This window comes from Sprattus sprattus (assembly GCF_963457725.1).
Source record: "Sprattus sprattus genome assembly, chromosome: 9".
Classification (NCBI taxonomy): domain Eukaryota; kingdom Metazoa; phylum Chordata; class Actinopteri; order Clupeiformes; family Clupeidae; genus Sprattus; species Sprattus sprattus.
Window position 1 is genome coordinate 18071124 of NC_137928.1, and position 12691 is coordinate 18083814.

At 46.5% G+C, this 12691-nt stretch overlaps 1 protein-coding gene across 1 annotated transcript in view; it reads right to left on the minus strand.

The window, feature by feature from the left end:
• gramd1bb (GRAM domain containing 1Bb) overlaps positions 1-12051 on the minus strand; it is a gene marked incomplete at its 5' end in the record, with an annotated part of 69253 nt that extends 57202 nt beyond the window's left edge. Inside the window, 3 exons of the mRNA XM_080844832.1 lie at positions 5057-5083; positions 5437-5514; positions 11606-12051. Coding sequence (XP_080700958.1) covers positions 5057-5083; positions 5437-5514; positions 11606-12051 — 551 coding nt within the window. The remainder of the gene's footprint in view (positions 1-5056; positions 5084-5436; positions 5515-11605) is intronic.
• Positions 12052-12691: the final 640 nt, after the last annotated feature.

The window sequence follows — 12691 nt, forward strand, 5'->3', positions numbered from 1 at the left end:
GTAATTGCAGCAACCTGCACCAGACAGGATGAGAGTGACTGGAAGCACAACAATGAGGGACAGACAGACTGACATCCTCTCAGCAACACTCAAGCAGAGGGCATACAGTCAACAGCACTAAATCAAATAGACACAAATACAAACACAGAAAGATCCGACAGCCAGCCAGCTAAAATCAAACAGACAACAAGACAGATGCAGACACTCAGTGAGTGAAAGATGGAAAACAAACAGATGGACAAACACCCACAGAGAAAGAGAGAGAGAGAAACAGAAAGCAAGAGATGCGTGTGTGTATGTGAGAGAGAGATAGAAAGAGATAGAGAAAGAGAGAGAGTGAGGAAGACAAAATGACAGGAGGGGAGACACATGGAACTTCTGACCTTGTGTTGGTGCATGGTGAACAGGCAGACACCATCCTGTCTCCTGTGCGGGCTCTCATGGCTGGCGTGCTACACAATGATCTCCAGTCTGCCTGATCTCCCCCAGCCTCTGATCTGATCGCCTGCCCACCAGCTCCCTCAGCCTCTCTCCACTGGAGCCTACCGTCCTACTGTCCCTGTATCCGCCGGCACCCACCAACATACCGCTCTATGCTCTCTCTCTCTCTCTCTCACGCACGCACTTTCCTTTACTCTCTCAAATTCACTCTCCCCTCTTCTCTCTCTCTCACTTACTCTCGCTCTCTCGCTCTTTCAAACATACATATAAACACCTCTCTCTCTCTCTTTCATACATACATACATAATATAAACACACCTTTCTGTCTCTGTCACTGCTAAAGAGAAGTAATGGCAGCTGACCTCCCTCTCCCTCAGATAAAAAGAAGTTCCCAGGCTGTCTTCACTGTATTCACTCGGGTTCTGAGTTTCAATTTTCTGTGATTTTGCCGACACATCCAGTACAGTACCGGGTTTTGTGAGTGTGTGTGTGACTGACAGTGATGTGCGTGTGTGTGAGTGTGTGTGTGTGTGTGTGTGTGTGTGTATGTGTGTGTGTATGCATAAGTGAGTGTTTGTGTGTGTGTGTGCATCTGTGTGTACATTCGTGAGTGTATGTGTGTACACAAGTGTGTGTGTGAGTGTGTGTGTGTGTTTGTGTGTGTGCGGCTGTGCGCGCATGCGTGTGAATGTGTTATGTAAAGGGAGCCGCTGCTTTCAGGGAGCCATGGCAGAGTGAGTAATATGTGGCTAATTCTGGACACAGCCGGGAGACACTGTGATAGAGCGATCCGCTTGTTCAACCCTGCAGCGGAGTAGAGGGGAGGGGAGAAGAGGGGAGGGGAGGGGAGGTGAAGGGAGAAACAGAGAGGAGCCCACAGCCTTAGCCCTTCTGTCCCCAAAACTCTCCTCCCTGCCTCACCCTCCATAACCCCTCACCTCAGCTCAGCTCTGCCCAGTACCACCACAGACACCACAAGAAGACTGTTCCCATTCAAACACACAAAACCATACAGGTTTCTTTAGAAACGCATCTCCACTCTATCCACAATTCTCCAATGAAGTTCTCAATAAAAGTGTCTGCTACATTTTATAATATAAACTACGCTGTTCGTGTTCATATTTGGTAGTTGTAGGTACTTTGTTCTGTTCTATTGCTGATGCAAAACAATCCTCTGCAGCTTCTAGGTAGTGAGTTTGAATTTCAGGACGTGTCCCCCTAAACTCACATCCACAGTGTTATGATGTCACACTTCTCAAGAAATAGTCAGTATCGTAGGGTTTTTTTCAGTCGAAAAATACTGTTCTGTTTTTCTCAGAAAGAACCCCCCCCCCCCCCCCCCCCTTCATGTTTTATAGACATATGTGAGACATATAACTGCTGCAGTGAATGGAAGACCAAAAGGGTCATAAACAGATGTGTTTTATTGATGATAAGGGGTTACTACGACGGAGGCGAGTTGCGTGGATGAAAGCGTCAACAACAATAGGACACCAGGTCCCCTATGAAGCAGCGAGGGAAAAAGTCAATCAACCCTACTCAACTCCTGCCGTCGCCTCTTGGAAGCCCAGAGGAACTACATAATAGTGGATGCAGCACTTTTATCAACTTTCGCTAAATCATTTCCTTTCTTGCGCTTCCCTCGGCCGGAGCCTCAGGCCAACACTGATTCAGGATCAGAGTTGGGTCATGTTCTGCTGACTCGCCCAGAAAAGACATACAAGACACACTCACTCTCCAGAAAGGCAGAGTAGGAATCAATGATGAGGAGCCCATACGTTGGGTCTGTACTCGGGAGCTAAGACAGGCCCGGTGCGGTGAGACGTCCTCACTGCTGAGTCTGGGGAAAACTGAGAGCATCGATCACGGGAAGGAAGGCAACAGCCTAGTGAGTGGTTGTGGCGGCGCGCCTGTATTTCGAAACCTTTGATATTCACACAAACAGGAAGTCATTCTGAGCCAGGGCTATGTAAGCTTGCGCCAGATAGCTCATTTTACCTTTAATCCCCCAACATGCCTCTCGAATTCTCAAAATGCCTGGGATGCCAACGTCCCGTTGGGTTGGATAACGGTCACGGCAGATACTGGGAGAATGTCCATTTGTCATGGGATCCTATGAAATTAATACCCATCAAAAAGCTTACTAACGTGGCAAATAACATTCATAATTCACACTGAGAGGTTTGTCTTTGCAAAGTACATCTATTTCCTCTGCAAATGTGCCAACAGTTTTCTCCGAACCAAAAAGCTCAAAGTAAGAATCCATCGAACACTTCCCTTAAACATTCACTCCCACTGATGCCCATTTCTCCGGGTCTTTGTTCCTCTGCACGACTCTATGTTATGCATTATTCACAGCACAGGCCCCTGGTGCTGGGGCGGGCTGCAGGCTCGGCATTGTGAGCCAAGGCTCTGATAGGCGGTACAGTCATGGCACGACACAGTGTGGCGTGGCGTCCGATGGAAGGCCCCTTGCACGGACCTGCGCGTTATCGGACTCAATAATGCATGGAGCCGCAAACACTCTCCACTGCTTTCATGGCTCGGGCACATAAGTGTAGCTCAGCACGGCTCAAAACAGAGAAAATGTTTCATGGCCAAAAACAAAAAGAAAACAAATGAGAAACGGCAAACAACAACAAGCCCGATGCTGAACCCCCCGGACTAGCATCATGTTCCCTTGTGCATACAGGTGCTGGCCATCTGGAATGTGTGGGCGGGCTGTTTCTGCAGCCTTGTGATATTGCAGGCGTCGTGACTGCTGTGTTTACCTACACTGCAATAAATACAACATGGTGCATTGGTAATGTAATACCTGAAAGGGAAAGGTTATAAATCATCTATTTTCTGCAGAGCTAGAGTTTTAGTTATAAAAACTAAAAGTTTTCCATACGACTGCATACAATTCTAAGAAACGAATAATGAAGACAGCCGATATTCCAGTGTTCTGTGAGATCACCTACGCACCTATCAGATGCATGTGATCCTACATTGCCACAGCCTAAGAAAAACACCAATCAGAAATGAAAACAGCACACCTGTCAAAAATGTAAATGAATAGTCAAGTGTTCTTTGTTAAGGGCAATTAGATGCTTTCTTTCCTGCACCCATAAAGGCCATGTCCTTTAGATTCACCTAAATCTACTATAGAAAAAAACAACAATCGGCTGCGGCCTCATACTCTTTCAATGGCTAAGTGGCCATTGTTGGTTATTATCACAGCCTTCACTGAGAGAGGCTGGTGAACACAATGCTCTGACACAATGTGGTGGGCTCTGATGGCGGTCAGTGGGCTAGCCCAATCACATGTTGTGATGATGGTGGTCAGGAGACGGTGGTCAGTCTCGTCTGAGCCACTCAGGACAAGCCAGGCCATGATCACATGAAATCATCACTCTCTCACAGGTTGTACAAACAAATAGAAACCCTCAAATAGAAAAGATTCAAAGCAAGCATGTGAGATATGGAATCATTTAACAGCAGAGAAACGGATGTCTTCATCAATATCACAACCAGTTTTATAAAGAAGCTAAATAAAGCTGAGCTTTTAGCTGAGAAATAAAGCAAGGGCATATTAAACACTTAATATGCATTTAATACATGCATTCATTTCTCATAAATAACAAAACTTAAAAATTCTTCCAAGTGTATTTATTGATGTTTTTGGTGACATTGCAGTAATTAAAAAAATAACAATATTAAACTCTGACAAAGTGGTAGTACACAATGAGATCACAACGCAAACCATCATCTTTCAATAAATGTCCTTTAAATCACTAGATGACAGAATGACAGCACCATTCATAATTCTCTATCCAAGGCCAAACCAAAGTATGGTATGATCCAATGTGTAATACTGTTGGGACAAAAAAAATACTACGCCGATAGATTCAATAGCTCAACCATTTCACCTGCACACTAGAGCTTCTACTTGAGTGAAAGACCACACATCACCTCAGCTCAGGCAAAGATATTCATGTACAAGCACCTGTCACTTGAAAACCCAAACTTACCTGCTGTCCACAGAGACCCGGAGGGAATTTTAGAGGCTCGACAAGGCGGGTCTCACCTCAACAGCTGTGGAGTCAGTGTTTGTTGTGCCACAGACAGCTACCTCAGGCCAGGTTTGCCAAGAGAGACAGGCCTCACACTGGCGGTCACACACACACACACACACACACACACACACACACACACACACACACACACACACACACACACACACACACACACACACGCACACACACACACACTCACACGCACACACACGTGCACCCCATGAGCCTCCCACACCAACCCCCCCACCCAAACAAAAGCCCTGTTTGTGGCCCTGCATTGTGAGCGATGTTGTTTGTCCTGGAAAATGCAAACGACGGCATTCTGCAGCTTTGCAACTGTATTCACGGCTTGACTTTTCAAACGTACAGCGATGCATTCAGATACTGGGCAAAGCTGTGGATCGCTCACATTCGCACAGACAGGGAGAGAATAAAAAGGATGCCATCTCCCTCATCTCAATGCTTTCGGTTATTTTGAGGACACAGCCCAAACAGGAGTACCTCAGCTGAGGCGCGTTGTTCTTGTCATGTAAGTAAATAAAACAAGACACACTTACCTGAACTTGTCAGCACTGCAATTGGACCTGTGAATGAGAGTGCTGAACAGATGTAAGGCATGCAGTCCTCTCATGTCTGTTTTCTGAAGTTCCACAACCGATTTAAGTGTGCACAAACATCCCAAAGCTTGAACAGCCAAAGTCTCTCTTACTGTGCCCAAGAGTGAAGGTTAACTACAGGTAAAGAAATCACAGCCCACTCCTGGGGAAAACTGCGCTCGGAAACGTGACTTAACCAACTCAGAGTTGTTTTTTTACACCTTATCTCAAAAAAACACATGTGAGTATAGTTGACTTTGAGTGCTGCCACGCATTTCTGCACGCCCGGCATGTTTCCTCAGGAGACCCTGAGACGTTAGATAAACAAAAAAAGTATTTACCTCTCCTCCCGGATGAATGGAGTCAGGAAGCGTGTGGAGTCGTCGTCATGGCTACTTTGCTGACTGCTCTGCTGGCTGCTGGAAGAGACGGACACCTGTCAGTCATCAGGCAATGACTTGCATGATAAACCAGAGATAGATCTTAACAAACAGTTTAAACCCTTTAAGTAGCTCGCATAATATATTATATAAATAATTGTTTACATGAGGGCATGGAAAGTTTCTAGATATAAGCCACATGTAGTGACTCTACACAAACCTCAAAATGTGCCACAAAACTCACCCACCAGAGGGCAGCATAGGATATATTAAGCACAGCTCTACACCTGCTCCTTAGCCTCTTGGGCTAATAGCTTGAAAACCCTCAGTAGTAATATTCTGGCTCTCATACTGACACAGACCTAGATAAACAATTCGAGGAGTATATGGTAAGCGATGTGTCTGCTGTTAATACTAGCTTTTGATGCTATCTCACTGACACAAGCAAAGGGATGAATACAACTATAAAACTATTTGCAGAGAGACACTTTGTGTTATTTTTTTTTTTTTAAAGACACGGTTCTGGAGTGAAGCTTATCGGGGGTAGAGGAGTGTGGCTCTGATACGAGCATCGGGTCTTACTCAAGTCTGTGGCTATGAGAGAATCCCAAATATGCATGACGCCACATCCATGGCATGAGAGCCAGCAATAAAGTACAACAGGTGGATTAAACTACATAACTTCAAGGCTGCTCACAAAACATCTGAGTATTCAGACAAAAACAATATTGTTTCCAAAATTCATAAGCAGCACCTACCCTAGCCTCATAGGCACAATAACATGCCACGCGTGGGAGGAAAGTGGGAGCATCACAACAGCTGCTGCCTCTTCCTCCCCGCCAGGTACACGAGCACAGTGTACCCAGAATGTTCATCTTCACACTTCAGTATAGAATATTTCTGTTCACTTCTCTAAACATAACTGCCACTTTTAAAAGTGCAGTCAGTCCTCGATCCTGTCAAAAGACTGTTGACATTTGAGCTCAACAGCCAAATCTAATACACCCCCTCCTTTCCATGTTCCTGAAACAATGCGCTTTATTGGCTGGAATAGAGTATGACTCGATCTGAAAAGGTCAAGGGAACCTGTATAGTCTGAGATTAGACTGATAAAGAGAACATTAGAAAGCCTGCTGAACATGTTCAACTGAGAGCTCAAAAAGCCAGTGAAAAGGGTCAAGCTGTGTGAGAGGGACATTAATGTGTAAGAAGAAGTGAGTAAGTTGAAGTCTATAAGAAACACAGCGGCAGACACTTTCTGCGATAATTCTGAAAGCTATGCCTTGTGTATTATTTTTTTGGCATGCTGCTAACAGGCTCTTGACATTTTGCTTAACCCACACTTACCACTAACCACAGCATCTGAAAGTGTGTAGACCTGAGTCAAAATGTGTTTCACATGCAATGCTTCTTACTGACATGGGAATAGCCATGGGGGGGGGGTCGTTTTCAACCCGTATATTCTTGCTGAATAAATGCACTGTCTAGTGAAAACTTAGCTTAGGTCAGATATAGTTTGGAGTTGATTTAATATATTTTACATTAAACGTGTAGAATTCATAAGCTACCGACCAATGCTGAATCATTAAAGCGATCTGCAAACTCCATGCCACGTTTCCATGGTAACAATCAATGTTGTTTGACATTATAGATATTATACATAGATCACATAACATATGTTGCTCTGGGACAACAGTGTTGGGTGGGGTGTGGCAGAAGGCCACATCAGGAGCCTGTCTACTTCTGTAAACATATAGATAAGTAGTTTCAGACTGCAGACATAATCTTAAATAATATGAAAATGCACTTGTTTGTATACAAACAGGCACACAAACACACACACACACACACACACACACACACGCGCACGCACGTACGCACGCACGCACGCACGCACGCACGCACGCACACACACACACACACACACACACACACACACACACACACACACACACACACACACACACACACACTCTCTCTCTGGTTTTCCCCACACAATTCCTATGCGGCCCACCTCAGGAGCCTCTTCCTCCAGCACCAGGGTATCTGAGCACTGAGCTAAAAACATGTGCATAGAGACATGGACACTAAACACAGCTCTGCCTCTTAGCCCATACGATAAGTCATGATGACTTCAAATCACATCATGTCTTGACAACATATCACATTGCATTGCGTAATATCATCATAAGCGATGCTATAGAACTCATTGTACATTCGGACAGATTCACATCAAGCAGCTCGAGTCCACCCCCGCTCCCCAGTCACAGAGGCCGCGTTCAGAGCATCACTCCAATTAGGGGCAGATTCACATTTTTAAAGAGGCCGAGGCAGATCCAAGAATGACATCAGACAAAGTCTTGTGTCTCAGCGCGCTTTGATGACTCTCTCAAGCCTCTGTCCTCATGCATTAGTCACGCACTGAAAATCGTGTAGCCATGACTTCATTCCCGCTGGTTACATCTGAGGGGAAGAGTGTTCTTGACTGAAATATTAACCATACCCGAGTCTAAGTGTGCTGATACAAAGATACACGTACCATGGGCGCTATTGCCTTAAAATAGCACACAGCCTTTCGCTTATCAGGACCCGGCAGACTGCACAGAGTCTGGACCAGACTGCCAGCTTCAAACACTACACAAAAATAAGTACACACACACACACACACACACACACACACACACACACACACACACACACACACACCCACGCACACACACACACACACACAGTTAGACACAGTTTTGAAAAGCAAAAAATCAATAGGTCCTATTATCAGATGTATTTACGTAATGATGCTATTTTCTGTGTTATCAATCCCCCAATAACAACAAGCTTGAAAGAGAAGGAAGGATAGATACAGAGACAGAGACAGATATAGAGGGAGAGAAAGAGAGAGAGAGAGAGAGAGAGAGAGAGAGAGAGAGACAGAGACAGAGACAGAGAGAAAGACAGAGAGAAAGAGAGAACGTGAACATTCCATTATTGCTGTTGATCCAAAGCAATTATCAGGAGAGAATACCGCAATCCAAAATGTGATTAATCTGTAATTGAAATAACAAGAATCAAAGACCACATTATTGACTTTCCTTATTAATTAGAAGCTAAGAAAATAGGACACACCACATCACAGAGATCCCAATCCTTTAAATCCAAAGCCTTTGGGGGGATGGTGTGGAGCCCTTGTTTTCAGTCATACCCTACAGCATGCCTGGGTTACCAAAGCAGAACATGGTTACAATCACCAGTGCTGGCTGAGCCTGTGAGTAGACACACACACACACATGAAAACTAGCTCACTGTCTGTAAGTCATGCCAGGAAATCACCTTTGCCCTCGAAGGAACACTCCTGCAGGTCGTCTTTCTCCTTGACGTGCGGTTTCACGGAGAAGCACCAGTGTACACAAGGGTAGACAAAGTCGTAACAGACGTAAAAAACCCGACAGCAGACAGGCTACACCAGTTTAACCATTAGACACACACCATGTTCATGCCTTGACCTGCGTCGCAATCGTCAGCCTGGTCCATGTCTGAGAATCTCAAGTGTCAATCTTTGCCCCCTTCACCCTGCTTTGATGGACTAATCAATTAAAGTGGGCATCAAACTATGAAGGGCTTACAGGTCTTTCTCATTTTCTTCACATAACAAGCCCTGCTACTACACGGTGCCCACGTAAACAAATCTAGCCCTGAGTCACTCATTAACACGCTCGTTAAGCTACTCATTTGGATACGCTGGGTCTGAAGCACAACAGTAAGAGCTTAGCGTACCGCTGGATCCTGCTAGATCCATTGCAGACAATCACACAACCCACACACATCAGATCATGACGGGTTGGCTGTATTATGTGGTTATGGCGAAACAGAGACAAGAGCTTCATGCTGCACTGTAGGAAGCATAATGTAATAATACACACATCTACAGTGCCCTGTATATTACTATAGACAAGCGATGAATGTGAAAGGCATGGCCCCGTTGATACACTACAAACTCTCCAGGGTTATACCTTTAAGCCTCCCCTGCAGTGCTCTCTCTATGTGAGCCTTTCCTCTCCCCAATGTAGTATAAAAAAACATGCAGCGGATGAATACAATAAATAAGTCATAAAGTGCAACAACAAGAGACAAGGGAGAGGGAGAAAGAGAGAGAGAGAGGCAGAGAGAGGAGCAAGGAAGAAAGGCAAAGGAAGAAAAAAAAGAGACGAGAAGAGAGTAGGAGAGGAGAAAAGAGGAGGAGAGCTGAGAGTAGTGGATGAAGGTGCTTTTATTCCAATCAGACAAGATGAATGAGGCACTAAAGTGTCCTCTCTCTGCACACACACCCTCAGAGGGGGCATTTTACTCTCACAAATGTGTGTGAGAGGATGGCACGCACTGTACTAGTCTGGTCTCAAACAGTGGCGCCACAGCTGAGTGGTGTGTGTGTGTGTGTGGTCTGTGACACAGTATTTGCCAGCAGCTCCCCCTTGCTAGCCCAACCCTTCCCCATCTTCTGACTTACTTGATTAATAGGTCCTGCTTGCTACCTTATCAATAATTGATGGGTAGATTAATATCATGCACTGGCTTTTATAACAGAAAGATGTCCATTAATAGTGACTAGCACCCTGTGTGTGCAGACAAAATATTGTGGAGTTGAATTATCATATTACTGCATGCGATCATTGGTTCTCCATGAGACACACAGACCAGCCATCTTCACTCTTTCTTTGCAGGAATCCATCTTCTGCTTGTGATCACCCCCACCGTCACAGCCTTTGTAAAAAACACGGCGTGTTTAGAAAAGTGGAGGATACAAGCGCCCTCTTGGACTTGTGTTTCCAGGTCAAGGTGCTGACTCGGTCATATGCAGTGGTCCATGAGAGGACTCTGAACTCCACCACTGCGTTCTAAGCTTCCTCTTAGCCGTAAATCTGCTACTTCAGATGTTTTTTTGAAAAGGTCAGAGACTTATTGGTTAAAAAGGAACCAGCATGTAGACCTCCACCTTGAATGGAAAAATGCAACGCTTTGCCGTTTTAAAAGCAAAGGTAATTTGTGCCACAGGACCCTGACGCTGCACTGACATCCATGAAATGTCAATACTCGAGACTAAACTGATGAGTTGCATGTTCATGCTCCTATAGGGAAGTTATACGAAGGGACTGCCACACCATACTGTCACTGCTGATTAAGACAAACTAAGCACCGCACTGCCCACTGCATCACTAATAAGTGTCTGCATTATCAGCTAACATTTGTGGGCGACATAGTCTATTAAAATATACCACCTCAACAGCGAAGTTTCAGTCCTTTTTGTAGAAAGTGCCTTGAGCTATGCACCTCACTAGAGACCACTAGAGCACTGTTAAAATTCAAGTGCTTTTTTTACTCTGCAAAAAGATGAAATGGCCACAATCACTGACCAGTGGTTAGCACAATTTAGTGGTTTAGTGTTAAGGCTCTGAACACCAAAACCAAACACTGACATATGCATGTTAAATCTTTTCAAGGTGTATCTGTTGTTGTCCCCGGATATGTGCCCTAACCCATCGTGAGTATGGAGAGGGGTGGGTCTGGGACGCCAGACACCACTGTTGAGCCTTCTGGAGGTGTCGTGGGCTGAATTAAACGAAACACTAACAAAGGAAAGTGCCCACTTCACAGCCTCCGGCAAAATGCTCACAAAGGGAGCTTTATTGCTGTGGTTGTTAAGTATGGTTAAGTACTGGTATGATGGTTGTAGTGCATCGTGTTGTTATGATACTTAGGCTAGGATGTTGGGTATGAGTACTTTCATGTGGCAGTGAAAGGTTTGGCTACTGTGGAAAGTCCCCAACCAACAACGCATATTTTCCCTGGTACAACTAAAGAAAAAAGCACACTGGAAGAGCACAGAGTAGTGAAGTCGATGTATAGGCTATGAACACTAAGACCAAACCCAAATCAAACACACTGTAGAGCTGGATGCTGCACCATGTTGAGCTGGCATGTAATGCACATATAAGGGGTGGATCAGAGAGGAGAAGAGATCTGCTAAACGCAGGGGTTATTAAGCTGTGTGTATGGGGGGGGGGGGGTTACATGGGGGTTACATGAGGGGTGCCACACAGAGGGGGGGTGCCACAGTGACGGTGACCCCCATACCCACCTGCTCTCGCTGACGTGCTCCTTTCTCTTGAGCCACTTGCGTAACAGGAAGCGCTTGCGTCGGGGCGAGGCGCTGGGCGTGGAGCAGTTGGACCAGTTGGGCGCATCCTCGTCACTGGACGGCGTGATCTCGATGGCCGGCAGCTGCAGGTAGTCCTTGGAGGTGGCGTGGCGCAGCAGGCCATTTTTCTCCAGCCGCGGTCTATGCTCACACTCCCGTCCCCGCTCACTCGGGACCTTCTTCATGCGGCGCATCTTGAAGCGCCGGCGCCGCAGCGTGGGCGTGGAGGAGCTGGACCAGGCCAGGCCGTCGCTACCCCCGTCCCCAGCGGAGGCACTCCCCCGTCCAACACCACCACAAAGGCTTCCACCGTCCCGTCCACCTTCCTCCTCCTCCTCCCGGGGGACCTGCACCTGGAGGGCCGGGGGCCGCAGCGTCTCCGTCATGGTCCGGCCTTGCCTCCCGCGCACACACGCACACAGGCTGGTCAAGCTCCACGCACCGCACACACAGACAGAGAGAAAGAGAGAGAGAGAGCGCACACAGGCTGGGGCACTGATCCGTCTAAGACAACACTGCTGAGGTAAGTGCCAGAGGTGTACCTGCTCCCACTCTCTCTCTCCACTGGTGGTCTAGCTTTACCGTCGCTTCTTCTTAGCTTCGCTTCTTAGCTATCTTGACTCGGGGACCCTCTCTGTGTTCTCTGTGGAGCTTCAGGGACCTCTCAGCTGGGCTGAGGCTGCAGTCGGCTGTCTGCTTCCTCCTCTACTCCTCTGAGGTGGAGAGTGACAGAGATGCATGGGGCCAGCAGGCTGGCGGGCAGGATGGATTAAATGACAAAGAGAGACTCTGTCCTCCTTGCTGCCTATGAAACATGTATGAGTGGCAGCAGTCGCGAGTGCAACCGGACCCCAGGCCGCTCAGGGGACTGGAGCAGAGTTACACTCATACACTGACATGCATACACAGGCACACACACACACTCAAAAACACACACATACACACACGCACACGAAAAGCAAACACACACGTCTGTGCAAACACAAATGAGTGGCAGCTTCCAACAGAGGCCTCACATACAGGCTT